Source organism: Oryx dammah, unplaced genomic scaffold (assembly GCF_014754425.2).
Source record: "Oryx dammah isolate SB20612 unplaced genomic scaffold, SCBI_Odam_1.1 HiC_scaffold_28, whole genome shotgun sequence".
Taxonomy (NCBI): Eukaryota; Metazoa; Chordata; class Mammalia; order Artiodactyla; family Bovidae; genus Oryx; species Oryx dammah.
This window is the reverse complement of record NW_024070212.1, coordinates 49,421,803-49,449,299: the sequence shown is the minus strand read 5'-3', so window position 1 is coordinate 49,449,299 and position 27,497 is coordinate 49,421,803. Positions and strand designations below refer to the sequence as shown.

General features: G+C 39.1%; 1 protein-coding gene across 7 annotated transcripts in view; it reads left to right on the top strand.

Annotated features, from left to right (window-relative positions):
• The window catches only part of RPAP2 (RNA polymerase II associated protein 2), a 113,400-nt gene that overhangs the window by 58,220 nt on the left and 27,683 nt on the right, over positions 1–27,497 (top strand). For 5 of the 7 annotated variants that reach the window (XR_005719502.1, XR_005719501.1, XR_005719503.1 and 2 more), the window contains one exon: positions 25,002–25,151. Coding sequence is in view for 4 of the 7 variants with exons in the window: in XM_040232316.1 (XP_040088250.1) it covers positions 25,002–25,143 (142 nt within the window). In the remaining 3 variants the exon portion in view is untranslated. Of the gene's footprint in view, positions 1–25,001; positions 25,190–26,267; positions 27,156–27,497 lie in introns of those variants that run through there. The other 2 variants (XM_040232317.1, XM_040232320.1) reach the window with 2 other exon arrangements.

Genomic DNA, 27,497 nt, shown 5'->3' with positions numbered 1-27,497 from the left:
CTGTTAACCCGAGCCTCAGGGTTCTGTACTGTAAGAGTGTGATAATCATTGTGGACACTGCTGGTTGGTTCCATTTCTGTCTTAGAGCACTGAAAAAGTTGTAGCCACTATTCTGAGAGAATTGTTTCATAGCAATAATTATGAAGAAAAGTTTTCAACACATCTCCAAAGCTGCTCTATAGAGCTGTCACAAACAGGATTTAGATATAAAGTTTAAACTCACGATAGCCCAGCCCTTTAAGCAAACCAACATGTAATATATCACTACTAAGTGAGCTACAAAGAACTTGTTTCTTTTGAATTAGAAATATCAATGGAAAGCATCCCTGCTTCCTTATTAATAGGTAATCCCAAAGCATTAAATGCAAACATTATCAGGACATGAACCATCTGTTAGAAGAAAAACATTTTATTTTATTTGGCTATCATGGTCTTTTATAACAAAGTTTTTATCTCAGTTTTCTAGATAGTAGTTCTGAAATAGAAAGTTCATAATAATATACTTCTTCATGGTATGCTCTTCTTTCAGAAGTCCTTAACAGTAATAGCCTCACATGCCTCTTGGTTTTTCAAATTATGAGACTTTAGATTTGTGCCTTGGATAAAATGAAATTTATGTAAATTATTATTATTATATTTTTGTAAATGTAATTCCCTTACCCCAAAGACCACCTTTAACTATGCAAGGGTTCTTAAAAACCCTAAGTTCAGTCTCATTCTGGATTATATCTTAATTTTTCCCTTGCATTAGCAGTTCAGCCTTGCACAAGTTTCTTAACTTCATTGTGCATTTTTTTGGTCTTGTTAGTAATAAGAGGGGACTAAATCCTGGTTAAATTAACTTAGCAGTGTGAATTCAACTATGACATCTTATAAGTAAGAAACTGTTTTAATGCAGTATGTCAAAGGCTACTGAAGGAGACAATGAAGATTATTTTAGCATAGGAAACAGTGTAACTGTGCTGATAGTCATGGCGACATTGTCCAGGTGTTACTGCTTTGTTCGGTATCTTAGTCCTTAAGCGTGGCAAGAAATACATTAATACTGCTAGCCGTTCCTTCTGTGGAAAGATTACAGAGTGCTCATGTAAGTAAATGGGATGAATACCCCCAAGATTCCTTTAGTCTCTGTCTACTGTAGACCTTGCTGACATTATATTGCTCTCCACATCAAAGCTGAGGAAGCCACTCTGGATGCTAAAGGAACAGTGAAGTGATTTAGTACCTCAGCACTATACTAAGGGTGGTGAAGGGCAAAGTAGGGTGTGTAAGTTGATTTTTTAAATTTCAAATTGTTTCCAATTCTTTGTTCAGATCACATTTAGACATTTTATAAAGTAGTTCTAGAATAATGCCTTTCCCCACCCCCCCTTTCATTGATGAAAAGATCCCAACCATTCATTGATAGAACTTCTTTGAACTAGGTATCTGTGTTTCATCTCAGATAGTACCATCTGATTGTTAGCTAAAGGATTGATAAGCTACCTTGCCTGTTGCCCTGATTTTTAGTCTAAAGAGTTTGTTAGGACTTTTTTTTTCCCATGTTTTTAATATCTTGCCATAAAAACCAGCATAAGAAGAGCCCACATTATACCAGGAAGGATGAGATTCACACTTTGCTACAGCATCAGAACTGTGAATCTGTGTAGAGGCTGGCATCTACACAATAATGGAAATGTTTTCAAATATTAGAAATATGACTTTAAAATGTTTATTGAACAGCTGCTGTCAGTAAGATTGTAGGGAATACAGAGATTAAACAGAGACAAAGACCCTGCCCTCCAAGACTGCTGAGGAAAGGGGGAGAACTCTATGTTCACAGGTAACGACAGACAAGAAAGAAACACAGACTCGTGGGACTTCAAAGAAGCAAAATAGCTCTACTAGGAAGATCAAAAAAGATTTCACAGAAGTGGGATTTTTGATGGGTCCCAAAAAGAGAAAGGGTTTCAAGAAATAGAGATGAAAGGTTGAGAGCATTCTAGAAAGTACCTGTATAATGAAAAAAGCAGAGAAGAGATGTAGTGACGAGTAAAGATAACTGGAACTGGAAAGAGTGGTTGGAAAGTTAGGTGTATTGTAGAGATAGAGCCTTTAACGGCAAGGGAACTTATTTTAGTAGACAGTGAAAGTCACTGCAGTTTTGAGTAGAGAGTACCTTCCTGAAGCCAGTGCTTTAGGAAGATCAGTCTTACTGGAGTCGCGTCTATCCTGTCTTCCACCTAACACCAGCCCCTCCAAGGCTTCCACTTGCTCTCATTGTGGCTCAGCCTCAGCTTATACCACCCTGCCTTGTTCTCCTCATTCCTGCCACTCCAGCCCTTCTCATCATCTTTCCTCTCGCCATAGGACCCAGGAGGTGAATGTTCTTCCCACTCCTATTCCTTTGGTTAATTCCCCCTCATCTCTCAGAACTTGAGGAAATGTTCCTTCCTCAAAAAAACGTTTCCTGGACTTCCCTGAGTAGATCAAAACACTTTATAATGGCCATAACACCATGAACTTATCCTTCATAGCAGTTGCCCTGTTTTCAGTTTTATATTGAATTGTATGATTACTTGATTAATATCTGTCTCACTCAACTTGAAGATTTTAGGACTTCCCTGGCAGTCCAGTATTAAGACTCCCCACTTGCAATGCAGGGGATGTGTGAGTTAGATCCCTGGTCAGGGAACTGATATCCTACATGCACAGCCAAAAAAAAAAAAACTTGAAGATTTTAGGGGCAGGTTCTATGTCTGATTTTATGCACCATTACATGCCCTGCACTTCAGCATCACAGATTTAAAATAAACACCTAACGGCGAATAAAAGAATGAATTATTAGGAAGCAATCATTTCTGGCTTTTGGTTGACTCTTTTCTTCCTGCCTCCCAAATGCTTCCTTTCTGCCTACAACTGCTTATTCATTTTTTAAAGTTTAAAAAACAGAAAAGAAAAAATACATATCCTTTCTCCATAACCTTGCTGAGCTTCCCAGACTGTCATCCTTTCACTTCCGAACTTCTTGAAGGAGCTAGTCTGCTGTCAGTGATTCCAGTGCTTTGCACTGATTCCTTGCATTCTGGTTCTTGCCCACAGCATTTATGAAATTGATTTTCTCAAGTCCTCCACTAGTAACAGCCTAGTTAACCAAAGAACACTGAGTCAGTGAAATAAAACGATTACAATGAAAATGAAATGAGAGACACAGATGAGAGACATTACAGCTCCAGATACAAAGTTTAGCAATGGAGATAAAGGGGGGACAAATATGATTTCACAAAATTAGGACAGATAACTGGGAAAGATACTGGTTCTTTTAGAGAAGAGAGTATGAGGAACTAATTGAAGGAGTTATTAGATTTGATTTAACTTGTTCTCCAAGCACTGAGACTATTCCTATTCAGGCATATTTAAGGTGGTGGTTATTGTCCAGTTGTTAAGTCGTGTCTGACTTGTTGCAACCCCAGGACTGCAGCATGGCAGGTTTCCCTGTCCTTCACCATCTCCTGGAGTTTGCTCAAACTCATGTCCATTGAGTTGGTGATACCATCCAAACATCCCATCCTCTGTTGCCCTCTTCTCCTCCTACCTTTAATCTTCCCCTGCATCAGGGTCTTTTCCAGTGAGTTAGCTTTTTACATCAGGTGGCCAAAGTATTGGAGCCTCAGCATCAGTCATTCCAGTGAATATTCAGGGTTGATTTCCTTCAGGATTGACTGGTTTGATTTTGTTGCAGTCCAAGGGACTCTTAAGAGGCTTCTCCAGCACCAGAATGCGAAAGCATCAGTTCTTTGGCACTCAGCCTTATCTGTGGTCCAACTCTCACATCCATACATGACTACTGGAAAAACCATAGCTTTGACTATACAGACCTTTATTAACAAAATGATATCTCTGCTTTTTAATATACTGTCTAGGTTTGTGTAAAATGAAGCAGGGCAAAGGCTAACAGAGTTATGCCAAGAGAACACACTGGTCATAGCAAACACCCTCTTCCAGCAACACAAGAGATGACTCTGTGTAAAGTAATTATCCTTCAATTAAAAAATAAATTTAAAAAAATTTTTAAAAGACGACTCTACACATGGACATCACCAGACAGTCAGTACCAAAGTCAGACTGATTATGTACTTTGCAGCCAAAGATGGAGAAGCTCTATACAGTCTGTTGACTGTGGCTCAGATCATGAGTTTCTTAATGCAAAATTCAGGCTTAAATTGAAGAAAGTAGGGAAAACCACTAGACCATTCAGGTATAACCTAAATCAAATCCCTTACGATTGATTATACAGTGGAGTGACAAATAGATTCAAGGGACTAGATCTGGTAGTCAGAGTGCCTGAAGAACTATGAACAGAGGTTCATAACGCTGTACAGGGAGGCAGTGACCACAGCCATCCCCAAGAAAAAAAAATGCAAAAAGGTGAAATAGTTGTCCTAGGAGGCCTTACAAATAGCTGAGAAGAGAAGCTAAAGGCAAACGAGAAAGGGAAAGATACACCTCCCAACTGAATGCAGAGTTCCGGAGAATAGCAAGGAGAGATGAGAAAATGGTAAGTGAACAATGCAAAGAAACAGAGGAAAACATTCGAATGGGAAAGACTAGAGGTCTATTCGAGAAAATTGGAGAGACCAAGGAACATTTCATGAAAGATGGGCATAATAAAGGACTGAACTGGCAAGGACCTGACAGAAGCAGAAAAAATTAAAAAGAGGTGGCAAGAATACACAGGAGAACTGTACAAAAAAGGTCAATGATCCAGATAACTATGATGGTTATGGTCACTCACCTAGAGCCAGACATCCTAGACTGTGAAGTCACGTGGGCCTTAGGAAGCATTACTACAAACAAAGTTAGTGGAGGTGATGGAATTCCAAGCTGAGCTGTTTCAAATCCTAAAAGGTGATGCTGTTAACAGTGATGTATTCAATATGCCAGCAAATTTGGAAAACTCAGCAGTGGCCACAGGATTGGAAAAAGGTTAGTTTTCATTTCAATCCCAAAGAAAGGCAATGCCAAGGAATGTTCAAACTACCACACAGTTATACCCATTTCACATGCCAGCAAGGTTATGCTTGAAATCCTTCAAGCTAGGCTTCAACAGTGGACTGAGAACTTCCTGATCTTCAAGCTAGACTTACAAGATCAAAGAAACCAGAGACCAAATTGCCAACATCTGTTGGATCATGGAAAAAGCAAGGGAATTCGAGAAAAAAATCTACTTCTGCTTTGTTGACTGCACTAAATAAAGTCTTTGACTGTGTCAAGTGAAGTCACTCAGTCGTGTCCGACTCTTTGCGATCTCATGGACTGTATCCTACCAGGATCCTCCGTCCATGGAATTTTCCAGGCAAGAGTACTGGAGTGGGTTGCCATTTCCTTCTCCAGGGGATTTTTCCGACCCAGGGATCGAACCCAGGTATCCTACATTGCAGGCAGACATTTTACCATCTTTGCCACCAGGGAAATCCCTTTGACTACGTAGATCACAACAAATGAAAATTAGAGAGACAGGAATACCAGACCACCTTATCTGCCTCCTGGTAAACGTGTATGCAAGTAAGAAGCAACAGTTAGAACCAGACATAGAACAATGGACTGGTTCAAAACTGGGAAAGGAGTACATACAGGCTGTATCCTGTCACCCTGCTTACTACTGTGCAGAGTACATCATGTGAAATGCCAGGCTGAATGAATCACAAGCTGGAATCAAGATTGCCAGGAGAAATATCAACAACGTCAGATATGCAAATGATACCAATTCCAATGGCAGAAAGTGAAGAGGAACTAAAGAGCCTCTTGATGAGGGCCAAAGAGGAGAGTGAAAAAGCCGGCTTAAAACTCAATATTTGAAAAACAAAGATCATGGCATCTGGTCCCATCACTTCATGGCAAATAGATGGGGGGAAAAGAAAACAGTGACATGTTATCTTCTTGGGCTCCAAAATCACTGCAGACGGTGACTGCAGCTGCAAAAATAAAAAGGCACTTGCTCCGTGGAGGGAAAGCTATGACAAACCTAGACAACATATTTAAAAGACTTAGGGTTAAGGCAGTTGAAAAGGTGGACTAGAAGCTACCAAATGGTGAGAAAAATTATAGTCATTATTGAGATGAGTGAGAGGCCTGGTTGAGAGTATTAAATGCAGTGAAACAGAGCTGCATCTATGCCAAGGCTGCCTGAGCAATACAGAAGAAAGCAGAAAGGGGAAAGAACAAATAGTTTTTTGAACACCAGCTGTGTGTAATCATGCTAGATTCTTTACATGATTTATTTGATCCTCACAATTCAGTGAGGTCAGTGGTGGTGTCCCACTTCCAGAGAAAAGAAAGGGACTAGGAAGACAAGCTCTTTGTCCAAGGTCACATCTGGGATTTCGATTTCAAAATATGTGCCCTTTCCACTGCCCAGTGTTCCTTAGAAGACTGACAAGGAATCCAAACTGGGTTTGAGGTTCAAGAAAGAGGTGGTAACTACCTTCCTGAAAAATCAAGCAGTTATCCTTTGCTGAACAAAGACAAGGACTGAATAAACACTATGGTTTGGTCAGTTGTGGTTGTGGGTGATCTTCCAGGAAGCAGTTTACATAGAATGATGATTGAGACCCGATTGCAAGGGCTGAGCTAGTAGACAGTTGTAAAGATACTAGACACAGCAAACGTTGACCACTCTTCATATGGTTGGCATAAGAGGAAAGGGGAGAGGGATTATAATCCAGTAGGATATGGTAAATCTTCAGAACACTTTTCAGAATAATGGAGGCTTGAGCATTTGGCAACAGAGGAGGAGATGTCAGACAGGCAGGATTGGGAGTATTGAAAAAACAATGTAACTGATGAAGAATTCTTACACTGATGAAGTAATAGGCAAATATTACTTTTCCTAAAAGTAATAGCCAGATATATCTTTGAGGACATTCCCAGTTTTTTCATCTTTCCTGCTTTCCTCCTCATGTTTCTCCTTGCCTTGAATGTCAGTGTTGTTTGGTAACATTTTGCCTCTTGTACTTAATTTCAGAAGTGAATGAACCAAATCTTGTATATTACTTCTTCCAAAAACCCATCTTATTATCATTTCATTACTTGTTGTAGTTTATTCTTATCCCCCTCCACTATAGGTTAGCAATATGCTTTAGGAAAATTAACTTAGGGCAGCATTTCTAAGTTTGATCTATACAGCCACTGTGTTTGATTCTGGTGTCTAACTTTCTTTTTTCTTTCAATTTTTTTGTGCTTTTTTAGCTTCTCTGCCTTCTTGTCTTTTATAATCCACAAGTCAGTCTTAGGGACATACACATACTTCACCAAAAAATAAACACAGTTTCTACATAAGAATAAGAGACTTTCCAGTCATCCAAAAATTGTGTTTGGACAATGTATAAACAACACTAAACCAGTAAAGATGACTACAGTAAGTGAGGCAGATTTGAAACTGTTTTCTTACCAAAACAATCTTCATGCTGCTGCTGCTGCTGCTAAGTTGCTTCAGTCGTATCCGACTCTGTGCGACCCCATAGATGGTAGCTCACCAGGCTCCTCGTCCCTGGGATTCTCCAGGCAAGAAAACTGGAGTGGGTTGCCATTTCCTTCTCCAAATCTCCATGCAACCAAGCACATTATCTGGATTACTTTTGTCTCCCTAGAGCCAAACACTCAGTCTAGCACTTAGTAAACACTGAGTTAGTATTTGTGGAATAAATCAAATGAATGAATGGACAGGGAAAACTTGATTAAATTATTGTTGATATTATGAACTTCAAAACAGAATCGGTAGCACTGGTAAAATTGCACAGGAAAAAATGAAAATAGTTGCTTACTATCATGAGTTAAAAGAAGGACTGTAACCTTTGTCTTGGTAATGATTCATATTTTCCAGGATGAATATTGTCTGATAGGATGTAAATAGCCTAAAAACAGTTGCTACTTTTAACTAAACCTAGCATAGCTTTTTTGCAAATAGATATTTATAAAACCTTTTAAAAAATTAATGAAAAACAAAACTAGACATCTGACTGGGAGATTATCTTTTAACTCATACAATTATAAAATTAGTAAGCATTTTAATTTTTAATGTCTTTGATTTAAATACTTTATACTTCGAATATTGCTTTTCTCTGATTTCGATGGACTTGGTCTTTCATGTTCTCCTATGGACTGATAAATAGAAGAATTGCTTATAGAGCAGTTAGTCACCAAGTATGTAGATATAGCACTAAATCTTTTATTTATCTGATGCATCACAGACACACTTCTGGAGAATTCTTCAAATGTTTTACATGTTGGTATTTGTTCGTTGAATTGGAAGCATTTATCAAATATTAATGGATCTTAATGGAAAAATTCACTCTAGAGGCAGACTCTTCTTTAACTAGTCTTACAGAATATATTTTTATTAACTAGTCTTACAAACTTGCATGAAAATTATAAGGGGAAAAAATTTCATTCCCAGGTGTATTGAGTGCTTCTTAAATTCAAGAAACCTAATTTCCCAAGGTATTTTTTCTCTGTTGTCTTTAAACACTTCCGTTTAGGTTGTGTATTATAGAGACTTAACACCTTTTTAATATTCTTCCTGCCTCTGACTTTTCTCATTCTGATAGTTCTAGTTAACAATAACAGTAAAGTCATATTCTTGCAGGCAAAATTAAAATGCTTCTGATTTATTCCTAGTTTAAATATTGGTATTTTTGCAAAGTTTTAGAACAGATTATAAAGACCAAAGGGTAAAAGGCAAATTACTATTTTCTAGTTCTCACTATTGCTATTTGTGTAGTCCCATTTTCAGTGAGCAGTATGAGTTTCTCTTTGTCATGCTGGTACAGCTCGGGTTATCAGTTCAGTTCAGTCGCTCAGTTGTGTCTGACTCTTTGCGAACCTGTGGACTGTAGCATGCCAGGCTTCCCTGTCCATCACCAACTCCTGGAGCTTGCTTAAACTCATGGCCATCAAGTCAGTAATGCCATGCAGCCATCTCATCCTCTGTCGTCCCCTTCTCCTCCTGTCTTCGGTCTTTTCCAGAGAATCAGTTCTTCACATCAGGTAGCCCGAGTATTGGAGCTTCAGCTTTAGCATCAGTCCTTCCAATGACTCAGTACTGATTTCCTTTAGGATTGACTGGTTTGATCTCCTTGCTGTCCAAGAGACTCTCAAGAGTCTTCTCCAACACCGCAGTTCAAAAGCATCAATTCTTCGGCGCTCAGCTTTCTTTATGGTCCAACTCTCACATCCATACATGACTACTGGAAAAACCATAGCTTTGACTAAACAGACCTTTGTTGGCAAAGTAATGTCTGCTTTTTAAGCTCAGGGTATACTGTGCCTTAAAAGACAAGACATATCAAAATACGTAAAGCTTAATACTGAAAATTACATTGGAGCAAAAGTACTCAGGAAACTGCTACAAACTGCTTGAACACCCATAATTTCTGTGGAGGTGAAAATTGTACAGTTTTATTTACTGATTTTCTTTCTAATGAGTTTTTCAGTTCTCCACGTTATGATGCTGTTTGTCACGTGTAGTTTTTCCATTGCAGTGCATGAAAAATCAGCTACACTGCAAAAATGTTTCATAAGAATAAAGTAGCTGCCACATATTCCTGTGGTTTCAGTGCAGAGAATTATGTTGTTCATCCAAAACACTAACTCACACAACTTTTCGCATGCTCCAAAATTCCTCAAACTGCCTAAAACTAAATGCCACTAACCCTCTACAGCTCATATTATTGATTGAGAGATACATTAACACATTGAAAGTAGAAATAAAGTTATGTATTCTTTCCCCAAAGGGAAAGAAAATACACATTTGAAAAGGAAAAACCTTTGTGTAATTTTGAAGAATTGTATGAAACTCAGTATCACAGGTTAACAAGAGGAAGTAGAGTTAGCAAATATAGATTTCTATTTGAGAAAATTGATGATAAGAGTAGGAAAGAAATTGAACGGTTACAGTCTGTTTTGGGTAAAATACTGAAATATGTTTGTAGGGTACAGAGAAGAATTTTAACAATAAGAATCTGAAGCTGAGGGCAGAGTTGGGGGGTAGACATAATGGTGGAACAGGGTCCCAGAAGAGACAAAGAAGTGAAAGTGTTGGTTGCTCAGTCGTGTCTGACTCTTTGTGACCCCATGAACGGTAGCCCACCAGGCTCCTCTGTCCATGGAATTCTCCAGACAAGAATACTGGAGTGCTAGCCATTCCCATCTCCAGGGGATCTTCCCGACCCAGGGATCAAACCTAGGTCTTCTGCATTGCAAGCAGATTCTTTACGGTCTGAGCCACCAGGGAAGCTTATATAATAGTATGCACTAAGTCACTTCAGTTGTGTCCAAATCTTTGCAACCCTGTGGACTGTGGTCCACCAGGCTCCTCTGTCCATGGGATTCTCCAGGCAGGAATACTGAAGTGGATTGCCATGCCCTCCTCTAGGGGATCTTCCTGACCCAGGAAACAAACCCTTGTCTCTCATGTCTCCTGCATTGGCAGGTGGGTTCTTTATACCACTAGTGCTGCCTGGGAACCCCATAATCAAAGAAGTGAGATCATGGTCAAATAGAGAAATACAATCTTCTGAGGCTGGAAGAAAATAAGAATAAATCCCATGGACAGAGGAGCCTGGTGGGCTGCAGTCCATGGGCTCACAAAAGAGTTGGACAGGACTTAGTGACTAAACAACAAGTGTGGCTATAGGTAAGTTTGTAAGTAGAAGGGAGATTTTAAAATCATGACTGATAATTTCATTTTCCAATGAGGTTGATGTTTCTAATGAGTATGATGTTGGGTTCTAAAACTAAAGACATGATGGTTGAGTAGGGTGTGAAAGAAAGTGGTTACAGTCATTGAGAGTATCCAGAAAAGGACCTAACCAAGTGCCAGAGAAAACTGACAAATAACCCAAAGGAGGCCAGAGATCATGGGTTTGTAGTGGTATCAGTTTTTGAAGTTCCCTTCTTCCTCCCACACTCCTGCCCTCCAGTACTTGTCAGCCATCCTGTTGTAGGTGTGGAGAAAGCAAGTATGTAGCACTGATCTCAGGCTGTAGTTTTGATGAATAGGAAAGTTAAGACAAGGATGCAAGAGATTCTGAAGTGTGCTGGTGAAAGGTTAGTTCAAGAAATCAGGACAGTTATAATTGGTAACCGGTAAAGGAGACATCTTAGGAATAAAATTGGTTGTCCTAATGAAATGTTTCTTTTGTCCCTCCCCAAAAGTTGTATCTTCAGTTCTGATATCTCTCCTAGGTTGCAAACCAAAATTTTATTTGTGGGAAGGGAGATCTCCATTTGGATGGCTCAGATGGTAAAGCATCTGGCTGTAATGTGGGAGACCTGGGTTCGATCCCTGGGTTGGGAAGATCTCCTGGAGAAGGAAATGGCAACCCACTCCAGTACTCTTGCCTGGAGAATCCCACAGATGGAGGAGCCTGGTAGGCTCCATGGGGTCACAAAGAGTCAGACACGACTGAGCGACTTCACTTTCACTTTCAAAGCAATTCACTCTCTCAAATCTGAGATTTAGGTGATCTCTTCCTAATTACCCAGAATTGAAGTCTGAAGTTGGCTTTGGTGCTTCTCTTGCCCTTATCTCCCATATCTAATCAATTGCAAAATCCTTCCTTGTTTTTCTCCCTTCCCATTGCTACCAACCCACATCAGGCTTTCATTACTTGCCTAGACTGCTGCAATCATAACCTTCTTAAACAGGTCTCTAGCCAAATGTCTCTTCCCTCAAACTAGCCCATCCTTTCTCTAGCTACAGAAATAATCTCATTAAAGCTTAATTCTGATCAGGACAGGCCTTTGTTCAGAAACCTAGTGACACCCCCATTTCCTATCATGTGATTTTGCTTGAGATTCAAAGCCCTCCTAATATAGCCCCAACCTGCTTACCCAACTTATTTCTCTTTTGTGTCCTTGTGTTCTCTGTTAGCTTGTATCATTGTGGCCTGTGCTGAAAATGCCTTTCCTTTTCATGTTCGCTTGTCCTAGCCTTCAAGACCCACTTCTAATGTCACTACCTCCTTAGAAGTCTTTCTTAACCCCACAGAGGTACAAATAATATCTTCCTTTTTAAAATTGCTATAGGTGAGACCCTTCTTTTGGACTGTATTATCTTCTGCTTTGGTAGAGGTATCTATATAAAGATCTCATTTTCTTTGCTATTCATTTTCTTCCAGCAGTGTAGATAACAAGTATAACAAATGATCAGAACTGCTCAGTTCAGTTCAGTCACTCAGTTGTGTCCGACTCTCTGTGACCCCGTGAATCACAGCATGCCAGGCCTCCCTGTCCATCACCAACTCCCGGAGTTCACTCATGTCCGTCGAGTCGGTGATGCCATCCAGCCATCTCATCCTCTGTTGTCCCCTTCTCCTCCTGCCCACAATCCCTCCCAGCATCAGAGTTTTTTCCAATGAGTCAGCTCTTTGCATCAGGTGGCCAAGTATTGGAGTTTCAGCTTTAGCATCAGTCCTTCCAAAGAACACCCAGGACTGATCTCCTATAGGATGGACTGGTTGGATCTCCTTGCAGTCCAAGGGACTCTCAAGAGTCTTCTCCAACACCACAGTTCAAAAGCATCAATTCTTCGGTGCTCAGCCTTCTTCACAGTACAACTCTCACATCCATACATGACCACTGCAAAAACCATAGCCTTGACTAGACGGACCTTGGTTGGCAAAGTAATATCTCTGCTTTTCAGTATACCATCTAGGTTGGTCATAACTTGCCTTCCAAGGAGTAAGCGTCTTTTAATTTCATGGCTGTAGTCACCATCTGCAGTGATTTTGGAGCCCCCCAAAATAAAATCTGCCACTGTTTCCACTGTTTCCCCATCTATTTGCCATGAAGTGATGGGACCAGATGCCATGATCTTCATTTTCTGAATGTTGAGCTTTAAGCCAACTTTTTCACTCTCCTCTTTCACTTTCATCAAGAGGCTTTTTAGTTCCTCTTCACTTTCTGCCATAAGAGTGGTGTCATCTGCATATCTGAGGTTATTGATATTTCTGCCGGCAATCTTGATTCCAGCTTGTGCTTGGTTCTAAACACTGGTTGTCCATTAGAATCACATAGAAAGTGTTTAAAAATTACTAATACTTGGGAATTCCCTGATGGTAAAGTCGCTAGGACCCCACACTTTCACTACTGTGGGTGTAGGTTTAATCCCTGCTTGGGGAACTAATATCCTGCAAGCCTCATGGCATAGCCAAAAAAATAAAAATTACTTTGTATATATATATACACACACACACATATATACACATACACATATGTATATGTATAGAAAGAAAGAAGTCGCTCAGTGGTGTCCAACTGTTTGCCACCCCATGGACTGTAGCCTGCCAGGCTCCTTCATCCATGGGATTCTCCAGGCAAGAATACTGGAGTGGGTTGCCATTTCCTTCTCCAGTGGATCATCCCAACCCAGGGATCAAACCCAGGTCTCCCACATTGCAGGCAGACTCTTTACCATCTGAGCCACCAGGGAATCCCTCTGTGTGTGTGTATATAATGTATAATATCTGATTCAAAGATTTTAATTGAATGGTCTAGGATTGAGCCTGGACATATATTTTTAAGTTCCCCAAGTGATTGTAATTTGTACAGACAAAATTGACAACCACTGTCCTAGTGCAGTTATTAGTGTACTAGATAAAGATATGCTAAATCAGTTAATTTAGCTGTATCTGCCAGGATTTAGTTGCTTAGAGGCATTGCCAAGGTTTCTTCTAAAGTCTTCAATAGTTAATGATGTTGGAAGATGCTTTTTGGCGAAAGGATGAATTAATTAGAAACAATAGAATTGTCTGTTTTCATTAGCATGTTTTATTTTGTAATGACAGATTTCAAAAATTATTTGAAGAGCATAGACAAGTGGGCCTTTGAAATCATAAAGTCTACTCAGTTCTTAAAATGAATCAGACATGTGAGCTTGTGTGGTATGGTGGTTAGAAGTGTAGACCTGTGGGAGTACTTTTGGGGCTTATTTGCTCATCTCTTACTAACTACGTGACCTTAAGAAAGTCACTTGTGCCTCACTTTGGAGTTAACACTTGGTGTAACTTCACAGAAAGGTGGAAGATCAACAAGTTAGTTTCATAAAGAAAAGTTTCTTTTTATAAATTTGGAAATCACTGTAGCTGCTTATGTTTGACTCAGTGGCTGAGATCCTGCCACAGAAGGAATAGCTGGGGAAAAAAACTGGCACTCTTCACTAATTCACTTGCTCTAATTTAGAAAGCCACCCATTTTAAAGTATCTGAATTTTAAACTGAGCTCTGACTGCTTGTCATTTGTTTCCTTGTCAAACAAGAGTAAAACCATGTTTGAAAGTGAAAGAAAGTAAAGTTGCCCAGTCGTGTCCAACCCTTCGTGACTTCATGGACTGTGGCCCACCAGGCTTCTCCGTCCATCGGGTTTTCCAGGCAAGAATACTGGAGTGGGTTGCCATTTCCTTCTCCAGGGGATCTTTCCCACCCAGGGATTGAACCCATGTCTCCCACATTGCAGGCAGATGCTTTACCCTCTGAGCCACCAGGGAAGCTCTGGATGTTGTTTTTAAGTAAACTGTTTACTTAAAAACAACATCCAGAGTAGCTACTTAAAAACAACATCCAGAGCAGCTTAGGGAAGTGCCATGAAGGAGTTACCTCTGCACATGGCCCAGTCCATGTTATTTTATGGAAAAAGAAAAGCTCTTCCATAGGCTGACTTTTTTTGTTGTTCTTTCCCTTTGCCCCTGGGGCCATTGTGTTACTTCAAGGAGGAGGCTGAGGGTCACAGATTAGACAAATGTTTTTAGAGAAATCAGTGACAGAGTTGAATAATCATCTACCTTCTCCCCAGTAAGAAACACTCAAGGTAGAAAAAGAGTTATGTTAAATATGAGCCCTGAACATACAGATGATATCCTTTTTGAAAGTTTATACTAAAAAAAAGTTTTTAATATGTGAAAGAGATGTTTTGTAAAATGCCTTGGGTTTGTGTGAGCCCTCAATTTGCTGAAAATAGATGACATTTTGACCCATTGGGTTACTGGTCACAGCTCTCCTTTGTTTCAGTTTTGAGTGTATGTTTTCACAGACAGAGGTCATCCTTTATCATTTAGCACTTGTTCATGTAGAGAAGGAGGGAAACTCCCACCTCATTTTCTTACAGAAGACATAGTAAGGGCAAAGTGAGGACTGTTGCTGCAGTACAGGAAGGAGCATCCAGACTTGACAGACGAGCAAGACGCCTCTCGGATAAAAGGTGTCCACTGTCAGCACTGCTCTTAACCAGCGTGACCCTGGATGAATCCTGTACCCTGCCCACCTCAGCTGTCAAAAGGAAACCAGCTGGATAGGTCACATGTGAAGAAACTAAGTGGTGTAGCCTCATCAAAGAAGACTGTGCAGTTAAACCTCATGCTTTAGATTTCTCACTTACTCAGGCCAGTGTTAATAAAGATGCCTCATCTGTCCCAAAAGACGTTTGGTTTTGTTTGATTCTAAGCCCCTGAAATGTCAGGTTCTGTAATACCTATTCTGTTTGCATTGGTAAAGTAACAGGCATAGTGTTGTCCATGTAAATATTGAAGGTACTTCCTTTTAACAGAAATATCCCTCTTACCTTCTCCTTCCCAGCCCTAACTTCTGAAGGATGAGATCAGAGTGTCAAAAATTTTCTTTTAAGCCCAGCATTCTTTTGGCAGTCTCTGCATATTCATCACCTTTATGTGTGGTAATCAGCAGAACAGGTTTCCCTACTGCAACAGAACTCTGTATGAACCTAGTAATTTCTCAAATCTGATAATACAGAAAAGTGGCTTTTCACTTCCTGTCCCTTCCTCCAACCCCAAACCGTAGAGAAGCACGCTTTCTGGTGGCATTTATGCACATAGACATTCTCACAGCATTTTTTTCACTTAAGATTATACTGAATATGAGGAGTGGTGTTCAGTGTCATTTTACAACAGCCTACCAGCTTGATTCTGCAAGTTTAGGAAACTCATCTAAGAGTTACTGCTTCTTAGTGTTGATGGTCAGGTTAAGGGATGTCTGTGCTATTTCATTTAAGATAAATGCCTGATGTGATCTTCACACGTATCACCCAGATTATTCAGGAAAGGATCAATCAGACCATGCTGCGATTTCTGGTATTGCAAGAGCTGCATCGTATGCTCCCCAGTGGTAATGTGCAGTAAGCAAAGCAATACAGCCACACTAGGAAGGCCATTTAAAATTCCAAGTTAATTACTGGTTTTTAATGCACTATCAGAGATGGATAACCTTGAGTCCCATCAATTGTTTTCCTCCACTTGTTCAGTAAACTACAACTTTAATTCTTCATATAGCTTTCTCTGTTGATACAAAAGAAACCAGTGACTCACAGTCATAGACAACTTTCTTCTGAGGCTTAATCAAGAGTTTGTATAGCTCTAAATCCTTGGATATAAGGATTTATAAAAAGGCCACTTTTAATTAAAAATCTCTTGTTTCAGTTATCAAACTTTGAAACTCTTCCCAATTCTGTATATAATAATTCCTGTTAACCAGATGTTGTTTGATAGCTCAGTAATAACAAATAGAGGGTACCTGTCCTAACCTCACTTCAGACTCTCCTTTTGATGTGTAGCATATGTGGAGCAGTCAGCTAAATAAAGGTCTTATCAATAAGATGCAGTTTGACACTTCACTTTTTTTTGCCTTTGTTGTCATGCCATTGACCATATGGTAAAGAACTAGTTATAGAAGGCGGCCTTTCTCTTCAGAATAGAGATTTGAATCAGTGGAGTTCTCATGAGAAGTTTCCTGGCTTGTTTGTGATTTATACATTTGCAGATTATGTCATTTTTGTCAAATTATATTCTCCAACATAAAGACTATTTGTGGTAAACTATCCTTTTCATGTCACCTGTAGAGGTTTTTATTTATCTTTAAAAGTACACAAAGGAAATAAATGGAAACATAAAAATCTTCTGTTTTTACTCACTGCCAGTCACATTTTCTATTGGTTATTTTAAAGGTATTTCCTGTATAAAGCACACTGTTAAATACCAACTATGCTATATTACTATTTTATTTAAGTAGAGTAGTTATTTGGGCCTAGTTATTGTTTCCTTTGATATTCACTATTAGAAGTTGTTGGACTGGAACAGAGGTTTGAGTCCCTTTAAATTTTATATAATATATACAGATGTATATGCTAATCCTTTAAAGTATTGAAAGGAGGAGGCTGGGGACTCAATTTAACAAAAAAGGGAGAGGATTTATAAGATTCTGAGGTTTTACTTCAAAGATAACTTAGAAGTGAAAGATTTTACATCATGATATCTTTCTCTGAAAATGTATGTTTGTTGTGAAGTAATGAATTTGAACAGTATATTCTGGTGCATCGCATTTTAGGAAAATGAGAAGCTAGAATTAGGGATATAGGGAAGAACACCAGTCTGAATAAGGAGCAGTTAGATGGCATCTATTAGGAAATGATAAGAAGACTTGGAATTAATTGAGAACCATTTTCAAGCATGTGAAGGAATAACCTTTAAGTGCTGCCTCTCCCTCCCACGCCCCCCCACCACCTCCATATTCTGCAGAGGCCATTTACATTCTATGTAAGAAACAATGTCCAGCATTTAAAGCATATTAACCATTGCAACATGCCACACACACAGAGGTAAAGAATCTCCCTCCTTCAAGGTAATGGAGGTAGTTTATTAACTATCTTGTGTAAAGGGTCCAAATCACTACATTAGGAAATGATCTTGAGTCTGTTTTCTTAGATCTTTTAACTTAATGGGAGGAGACTGAAAGGGAGTATAGCTTTGCAGCTACACTCTGTTACTTTCATTGACCTAAAAAGAGTAAGAACACACCCCATTCAAGAGCAGTAATAACCACCCAGAAATACACAGAAATAATGACCTATATTAGTTGGACTGTAGAAATTCTAAAGTGCTCTTCCTTTTGGCCAAGTGTCATTTTCATATTTAACCTGTGAAGCTAAAAGTACTTTTGCTCTAGAGGAAGGCACCAGACAACCACTTGAGGAATAGCCCCTTGCTCCACAGTTTCCTCTACAGGAATGGAGTGAATTAAAGGCACAAACCAAGCCTGCTCAGTGGCTCTCAGTCCTCCTCACCCTTGGCCAACACTGAGTTTCAGGACAAATGGAAGTAAGGAGGAGAAATGGAGAAACAAGTGGTAGATCTTGATTTAATGTTTGACCCACCTAATGAATTTGAAGCCCTTCTCGGCTCACTGATAGATACTCTGAAATATTCTAGCAGGAAGATGATACTGCTATGTGCAGGTGGGAGGAGGAGTCAAGAACATGTTTCCTCCCTCCTTTCCTCTAAAACTGAAAGGAGGAAACTATTTTGAAGAAGAAAAAAATATTTCAGTAAACATAATAAATTCGTCCCCTCTTAAGCCATTTCTCCTCTCTAAACAAGTAATTAGTGATCACCTACAGTGTCCCCAACACAAAGGACACAGTGAATGCAGTAAATACACAAGTCACCACCCTCATGACATTCACCTTCTTTTGGATGAGAGATAGACAGTAAACAAGCAAACAAATAATAGAACTAGAAAATAGTAAGGACTGTGAAGACAAAGTGGGCAGGTAGAGAAGGTAAAAGAGACGATGGGTTTCAGATGGAAAAGGTGACATTTAAACAAAACTGAATTACATGAAGGAGTCTACCATGTAGATATTTGGGGAAAGAGCACCCTCTAGAAAGAACACAGCCAGCTCTTGCTGCTGCTGCTAAGTCACTTCAGTCGTGTCCGACTCTGTGTGACCCCACAGACGGCAGCCCACCAGGCTTCCCCGTCCCTGGGATTCTCCAGGCAAGAACACTGGAGTGGGTTGCCATTTCCTTCTCCAGTGCATGAAAGTGAAAAGTGAAAGAGAAGTCGCTCAGTCGTGTCCGACTCTTAGCGACCCCATGGACTGCAGCCTACCAGGCTCCTCGGTCCGTGGGATTTTCCAGGCAAGAGTACTGGAGTGGGGTGCCATTGCCTTCTCCGCAGCCAGCTCTTAAGTGAGGACAAACCAAACCTTAGTGTAATTGAGGCAAGTTTGCTCAGCTTGGCTGGAGTGAAGTAAATCAGGGAAAGTTCTCTCTCCAGCTGGTAGATTTTTATGAGATATTTTTAGCTTCGTTAAGCATCTTCCATACTTTAGTGATCCAGGGGGCAGAAGATCTTTCCCAGACCAAATCTTGAATATCCTATGGCCAAATGACTGCTTTAGATTTCTCATCTCATGTTAGTTGCTCCCATCATCAGACTTATAGAATATAAAGCATTGTATTAGTGACTGAGTTATTCACTTTAAATTAAAATTGGTGCATATTAATCTTCTAGTATAAGAGTGTGCAAACTTCCTGTGAAGGGCCAGATTATATCTTCATCTTTGCTGGCCCAACTGTCCAAGCTGCTCAGCTCTGCTGTTGGAACACAAAAGCAGCTATAGAATCATAAATAAATGGGCATGACTGTTTTTCAGTTTTATTTACAAAAGTAACAAGCAGCAGGCCAGATCTGGCCCACAGACCATTGTTTGTGCAGGACCATGTGGCTCAGTGGTGAAAGAATCCACCTGCCGAAGCAGGAGTTGCACGAGACCCTGGTTAGATCCCTGGGTCGGAAGATCCCCTGGAGAAGGAGATGGCAGTCCACTCCAGTGTTCTTGCCTGGAGAACCCCATGGACAAAGAGCCTGGCACCTATAGTCCATAGGGTCACAAAGAGTCACTCACAACTAAGCACGCACACATATGCATGCATCTTGAGGTCCACTGAGAAGTGCCAGTATGGCACAGCAGCAGTTTCAGTTCTGTAATCATTCACCAAATTATGTATTACTATTAAGGGAACAAGTCTGTGGGGAATACAAAGATGGATGAATACATATCCCAGTTTTCCACCTTTCTGCTTGATGAAAAAAAATATATACAACTAACTATATATTTTTTATTATTTGAAATATTTATAAGAATATCCATGTGATAGAAATGAAAAATAAAAGCTCCAAAGAAATTTGGTTTCTCCTATAAGTACTTATCAAAGAGAGTGACTTAATCAGATCTATGAGAGAGGATTGTGGTGGCGGTGTGGAGACTGGAATGGAGTGGGAGACCACTTAAGAGGCTGAGGTGGTAGTCCCAGGAGGAGATGGTTCATCTGAATTAGACAGAATGGGGGAAATGAAATGGATTCAAGAAGCACATCAGAGGAGAATCAGGAGGACTTGGTAATTGATTGAACAAAGAACATTAAGGGTTAAGAGTTAAAAGATGACTGAGATTTCTAATACTAGAAAGTTTTGATGAAAATGAGAAGTCAGAATTTAAGGTTTGAACAGATGTATTTGAGGTACCTTTTGGATATCCAGAGTGTAAAAAAATCCCAAGAGAGAAGTTAAGAGATTTGAATCACTGGTAGTCAGAGCCATGAGATAGGATTTAATGCAGAAGAGGGTCAATATGAAACCTTAGGTAAGACCTGTCATTATTAATGGGCTGATTTTTAAAAAAAATGCCAGCAAGAGAGATCATAAAGGTTCAGGAGTAGGAGCAGAACTGAGATAAGAGTACCTGAAAAGCCAAAGAAGGAGAATTCTAGAAAAGGAGGAAGTGAATGAGGACATCAAATACTGCAGTCAACTGGAAAAAGAACCAAGAAGAGGCTGTCAGATGTGGCAATGAAGAGACCATGTAAAGAATAGTTGCAGTGATAAGTCTTTGTTCATTTGTTCTTAGACCTGGTTCTAAGCACACACAGACTATTTGCTTAGTGCTCTGTGCTTGCCGAAGCCGCCTTCCATGGTCACTGCTAACAAAAGCAGATTCTGCACAGAACCCTGTCTCCAAGCTCAAGGCAGTGCTCCTCTACGTCGGACAGGTCCGCCCACCCAATTCAGCCAATAGTACCTATCATTAAGGTGGTGTGTGCCCTAAAAAGAATCCTTGCTTTGTCAATGGCGAAAGCATCTTTGTCAATGGCAACAGCCAACTCTTTATCATTGACCAAAACCATAAAGTCTGATAAAAAGTTATGATCTTGTCTCAGATTCATCTGTGCAAACAGGCACGGAGGCCTCTCACTACAGTGATGACATAGACATGGAAATCCAGCAGATATCCAGTAAGCAGTCAGCCTGGAAGAGTGCCAGTTGCTATTAAGTAATAAAACATACTAAAGTAGACAAGTCAAGGAATCTAGAAAACAAAGGTTATATATAGCTCATATTCAACTTTAAGTTACTTTGGAGATAGAAGCAAATCATAATTCTTTTGAATGAATTAATAAAATTACTAGTCTTCAGGGTTTAGCATCTTCCCTGACATATTATTATGACTTTATAGCTTGTCAAAACCATATTTTTTTTTTTGTGAGCCTGGTTTCTATGGATAGAAAAACAATTTTTACATGACTCCCCAAAAGTAATCCACTGGGTTACTAATGTTTAGAGGTACACAGGCACTATTAGAGTATTTATTTCTTTATACCTCAGCTTATTCCAAAAAGGATTTAAGTCAAAAATTTTAGAAAGGTAATATATATTTCTTACTATATTTTGTGTTAGGGACTTGGGGGTAGGGAAGAAATCTTTTCAGATAAAGATTAAAAGGACAAGGGAATAAATAAAGGAAATCTCATTGGCTCACTTTCTGGGAGTAAAACTATGCAACAACACTTAAGGCTCAAGTGTTAAGAGAAGTCAGGAAATCCTGGCTCCAGATGCCTAAGGATTGCTATCTATCTGTTTGATGATTTGCTGCAGAAATTCCCAGACCCCAAAACTGCTATTACTGTCTCCTAACAGACACCAGACCTTGTATGATTTCTCTATTAGCATTTCCTTCTGCTGCTGGCTACTTTGTTGTCCTTCTAGTTCTCTAAAGCTGTTAAAACATTCTGTTTCTTCTGCATGTTTATTGAGGGCACGGTAGTGAAGGGCACAAGTGAAGATTAAATTTATGTAGTATTCTATAGCCTACAAATAATGAAAGCTTGTGTATTAGCCAGGAGTATGGGCTTTTTGAGATATATTGCTTGGGTATCAAAGCTGTGACCTGCCTGACACTATCTTTGTGACTTTGGGGAAAGTACTTCCATTTTTTTGTGCCTTTATTTCCTTACTCATAAAATGGGAACAGTATATATTTTTCAGAGTCATTGTGCAGTTAAAAAGAGATAAATCTCCTAGGTAGCACATGATAAATGTTATCATAGTTGATGTTTTAAAAACCTATTTATAGTATCCTTTTGCAATAATAACTTTTAAGGAAGTTAAATACTATTAGCCCCATTTTATAGATACACCCTAGGGCTTTGATACTCATCTTGTGAGAAAACATAACAGATTGATGCTCAGAGCCATGTTTTTGAGGAGTCTCAAAACAGGTCCAGGCTCATTAAGAAAAGAATGCCTGGTTGCTTAGCTGTATGTGGCATGGGCTCAGGAACGAGATTGCATTGTTGGAAAAGTTTCTTAATAACCCTGATTTTTCTTTATGAACAAAACTTTTAGGTAAATTTGAATATATCCTTGGAGAAGGGAATGGCAACCCACTCCAATACTCTTACCTGGAAAATCCCATGGACTGAGGAGCCTGGTGGGCTACAGTCCATGGGGACGCAAAGAGTCGGACACGACTGAGCGACTTCACTTCATTCTAAACAACAACCTTACCAGCAGTTATGTACATCTACACACTTAATTACATCTGTACACTCAGTCATCTGTACCGAGTGTACACTTGGTCATCTGTACTAAGTGTATATACATTCTGAGTGTATGTACTGTGTATTTGGCCATCTTGATTTAAGAATGTGTTTATCACTGCCCATCCTTAGCATGTTCTTAACAAGTCTTCATTCTTCTTCAGTTCTGTGCGCCTCTCCATAACCTTGCTGTGAATGTATACACACTTATGAGCATGGATTCATCCTTAGTGCTGTGTGTTCATCCTTGCTGAACATATGCACATGCTATCTGAGTGGGTCTCAGGAAGCTCACTTCTGCAATATAACCCAGAGAAATTCTTTCATAGGTTTATAAAAAGACTTATGAAGGTATTCATTATCTAGCACAGCAGGGAGTTGGATGCGACTGAAGCAACTTAGCCTGCATGCACGAACATATCCTATAATTATATAATAATATTAACCTTATAAGTTTGTTAGAGAAGTGTTACTGTTCCCAAAATATTTTCTAACTAGGGTGATTGATAGAACAATCCTCTTATAAACCCTTTCTCTATAACACTTATTTTATGCTTTCATATGGGCACACGGGTTGAAAAATCTAGTAGTCAACCTTTATTTCTAATTTGATGAAGTTTTAAAACATATTAATGGCACTTTGAGAAGTAATTGAGGAAACTTTGTTTTCATATATGAACCAAACTATATGTTTTCCTATAGTCTCCTTGAAGATCAGATATGTCATTACCATTGTTAAAACACAAAAAAGCTAGGTTTCTGTGGAGCTGACATCTGATCTGACTGCCCTGACTTCTTGTTTTTAGCCAATGTTATCCCATCCCTGGCACCTTTGGTCTTACTGTGGGGAAACAGCAACTTGATATTTTAAATGTTGGCATCAGCTAAGTATGAGAAAAGCCAAGAGAGTTGACTTCTAGGTTCTACTTTCTCCACAGGAAAAGCTGGCCACAACTGCCTGTAAGTTCACCCAAGTGCCCAGCTTGAACTTGGCATTAGAATGCTTGGATAGAAGGATTTCCAAGTATGAACTGCCTTTGGGGAATACCTGCAGACAAGGCTCATGAAATAGGAGAACCTAGTATTCCATCCACTAGCTATAAATAAATAGAGGAGAGGTGGGTAAGGAAATCAGAAGTTTTCTTGGGTAGCTCTCTGGATTTCACTGGACGGAGTCACCTCATCTCTAGTTCTTGCTAAAATACCTTAAGGAATATAGAGAATCTACTCAAAGTCTAGGGCATCTTTGGACAATGCTGACAAATTTTTCCTTTTGTTTCTGCTTTCTGAATGAAATGGCTAAGCAAGGAAGAAATCTGCCTCAGAAAATAACATTTCTCATTCCCATACTCACTACTGTGAAACGCCTCTGCTCTGATTTCTTGAGCTATATTGATTTAAATCAGAGTTATTTTATTTATATTTGATGTGCCCACTGGCAATGGCCAAGGTTAAATAAGCATCTGTAAGAGCTTTGTGTGGGAAGTGTAGACTGGCTGAAAAAAAAAAAAAATTTTTTTTTTTTTTTTTTTTTTTCAAAAAGCTTTCCAGAATGTACTTGGATAAAGGCTCTGTGAAGCATGCTCATGCTCTCTGGAGATACAAAAATTTATGAAAAGGAATGGTTTGCAGTCTTTTTGGTTAGCTATTGTTCACCTTTTTAAAAATCATGTTTACTAATCACATTCATGAAAATTCTATAACTATTATATATGTAGTCAGTCTTTAGGGATAGTTACTGGAAATGGTTAGAGAAGAAAGCTTTGTTTTCCTTCTGAAGTTTTGTATTAAGTACCTTGTAAGATGCAATTCATCTGTTCAGTATTACAAAAATAAAAATGTTTAAAAAAATACATAAAAATGACAAGGTTTCATCCAAAGGCAATCTTTTTGTTTATTGTCTGTTTTTCAAGTGATATAACCTAAACAGTTGATAGAAATTATGTTTTTTAAAGCAACTCTCAGCTCTAAGCTTCTCTACACAGCCTCCTTTCCTCATGTGGAAAGACTTCATTAATGTTCTTTTCTAAGCAGAATTTTAGTTGCTTTTGCTGACATGATGACTAACATGTTTCAGATTAAGGCTTTTAAGCTTCTTTCCTTATGTAACAGTATGTTTGGTCTTTCAGTTTTTTCATAAGATTTCTCTTTGGCTTTAGTAGAAGATCCTGTCTTTGGATTTTCCTAAATCAGAGAGACTTCATTATCCTCAGAAAAATCCCTTCTGCCATGTTAAAGACTGGAGCCCCTTAGTCCTTCCCATTTCCTGGATATGCATTTAATATTTTTGTTGTTTCAGATTGACCTCAACTCTTGGCATTCAGAAGCTGTCTCAGGAAAATGTGATGTTTACACAGTTCATGACCACCCTGCTTGAAGAATTGCATTTAAAAAATGAAGACCTTGAAAGTTTAACCATCATATTTAGAACCAACTGTTAACCAGAATGGTGCGTTGACTTGTTTTACTTTAGTTTTTTGTTTGTTTGTTGCCCGTTTGGATTCTGTTTTCATATTGGAAAGTTTAAAAACCAACTAGAGACCCCCATATGTCTTCAGCTTGCTATGGTAGAATACAATATCCCTGAGTTCCCAGCTGCCCCAGTCCTTTCCGGTCCACTCTTGTTACTCCATGCCCCATCTTTTTTGTTATTTTTCCCTTATAGGATACCACAGTTAGTTCTGTTACTTACAATCCAGGAAACTCCCCACTATCAGCTTCATACTCAAAATCTAGACCATCCCACCCTGCATGTCCCATCTGATAAGTTTTTGCCCAGGAAGTAGCAGTTTACTTCAACCAAATACTGCAATGATCTTTGAGAATATCCTCACCCTACTTCCCTCTTCAGCCCAGCCAATACCTTAGTCATCTCATGTACTGATAAGCAGGTGAGTTTAAAAGTCTGGCTTTGTTGATTCCTGACCCTGCTCCCAGATACATAGCCCTCTTCTACTATCCCACATGTTTGACTCTTTTTAAGAACTGCCCATATGAATGTCCCCTCCCTTATCCACAACTTTGTCTCTTCTTCCCTTTACTTTCTATTTCACATACTCTCAGGTGCTCAGATAGGTATTAAGTTAATGTTATGATTAAAAGAAATTCATTCTAAACCATGAATGAGATCCCCTTATGGAGCATTTCTTTTTTTTTTTTAAGTTTTCAACTGTTTTTTAAAGTATAAAAGCAATACAAGCTTGTCAAAATTAAACAGTACAGAACTGCATGTATAATTTTAAAAAGCAAAATTTCTCCCTCACTTCTATTTAGAATCTTGTCTCCTCCCAGAAGCACACTACTGATTGATATCATTTTACATTTTGATATTTGAATTTTTGTTAAAAAAAAAAACTCTATGAAGCAAATCTTTAAATATATGACAAGGATATTTGAAAAGTGTATTTTGGCAGACAAGAAAGAATGTCATTATCCTTTTATTGAACCTCCTAGAAAATAGAACATAAGGACTTAGCGCTGTTACTGCCTCCAGACTTAGACCTAGTGACCATTTCATGCAACCCTGCTCCCCTGAGAACCCTCTAAAGCAAAGGGTTTTATTTAGGCAGTAAACTCAGCTTGGCTGGTGGAAGCAGCACTTCAAACGCCCTTCTAAGAATACAGTAAGTTTTGAGTTCCTTTTTTTTGTTTTATTGAGCTTGAGGTACAGAATATTGAATTAATCATACCCCTCAATTCATGATATCCTATGTCTATTGGTTGAAAGGTTGCTTTTCCAGATAGACTAAGAACAAAGTATGCCTAACCAGATGTCCTTGCAGATCTGCTTTAATGAATATGTATCAATTAAGAACCCTTTTAAATTAGCATATTTAATGCTTGTATATAAACAAATGGTGTTAAGTTTTTTTAAGGATCCAATCCAGGCCCTGGCAATGAAAGTGCTGAGTCCTAACCACTGGACTGACAGAGAATTCCCTAAACAGTAGATGTTTTAAGTAGACTTAATAGTTGCCCTGTGATCATTGTTGTTGTTGTTGTTGTTTTACATTATTTGTGTAAGTAATTAAAGGTAAATCTTTGCCCAGACTTCCTCAGTATTATAAGGGATACTGAATGAGTGGGGCCTTATTACATAATTTTCCATATGAGAAATGAAGATGGATGTGAATGGGTAGGTGGGGGGTTTTTTGTTTGTATATTTGTAAACCTTAAGGTCACAAAATTATTTGTGTACAATGTCTTATAGCCTTTTCAAGATTAGATTACTACTAGCTGCTGCTGCTAAGTCGCTTCAGTCGTGTCCGACTCTGTGCGACCCCATAGACAGCAGCCCACCAGGCTCCCCCGTCCCTGGGATTCTCCAGGCAAGAACACTGGATTGGGTTGCCATTTCCTTCTCCAATGCATGAAAGTGAAAAGTGAAAGTGAAATTGCTCAGTTGTGTCCTAGCTAGTATATGTTAATGTGCTTTCAGTTACAAATAACAGAAGAAAAAAAAACAGCTCAAACTAACTTTTTTTATGATAGTATCTTTTGCTGCTTAACAAATTGTTATAAAATTAAGTGGCTTAAAACAACAAACTTTTTTTTTTTTAATCTGTTTCTGGGAGTCAGGAATCTGGGCACAATTTAGCTTAGGGCCTCTGCCTCAGTCTCTCATGAGGTTGTATTCAAGCTCCCTGACAGGGCTGCAGTGTCATCTGAAGGCTCAAGTAATCTAATCTTGAAAAGGCTATAAGACATTATAGCCATTTGTCCTTCTAAGCTCACTCATGTGGTTATTGGCAGGATTTAGTTCTTCTCGGGCTGAATTCAGAGCCTCAGTTTCTCA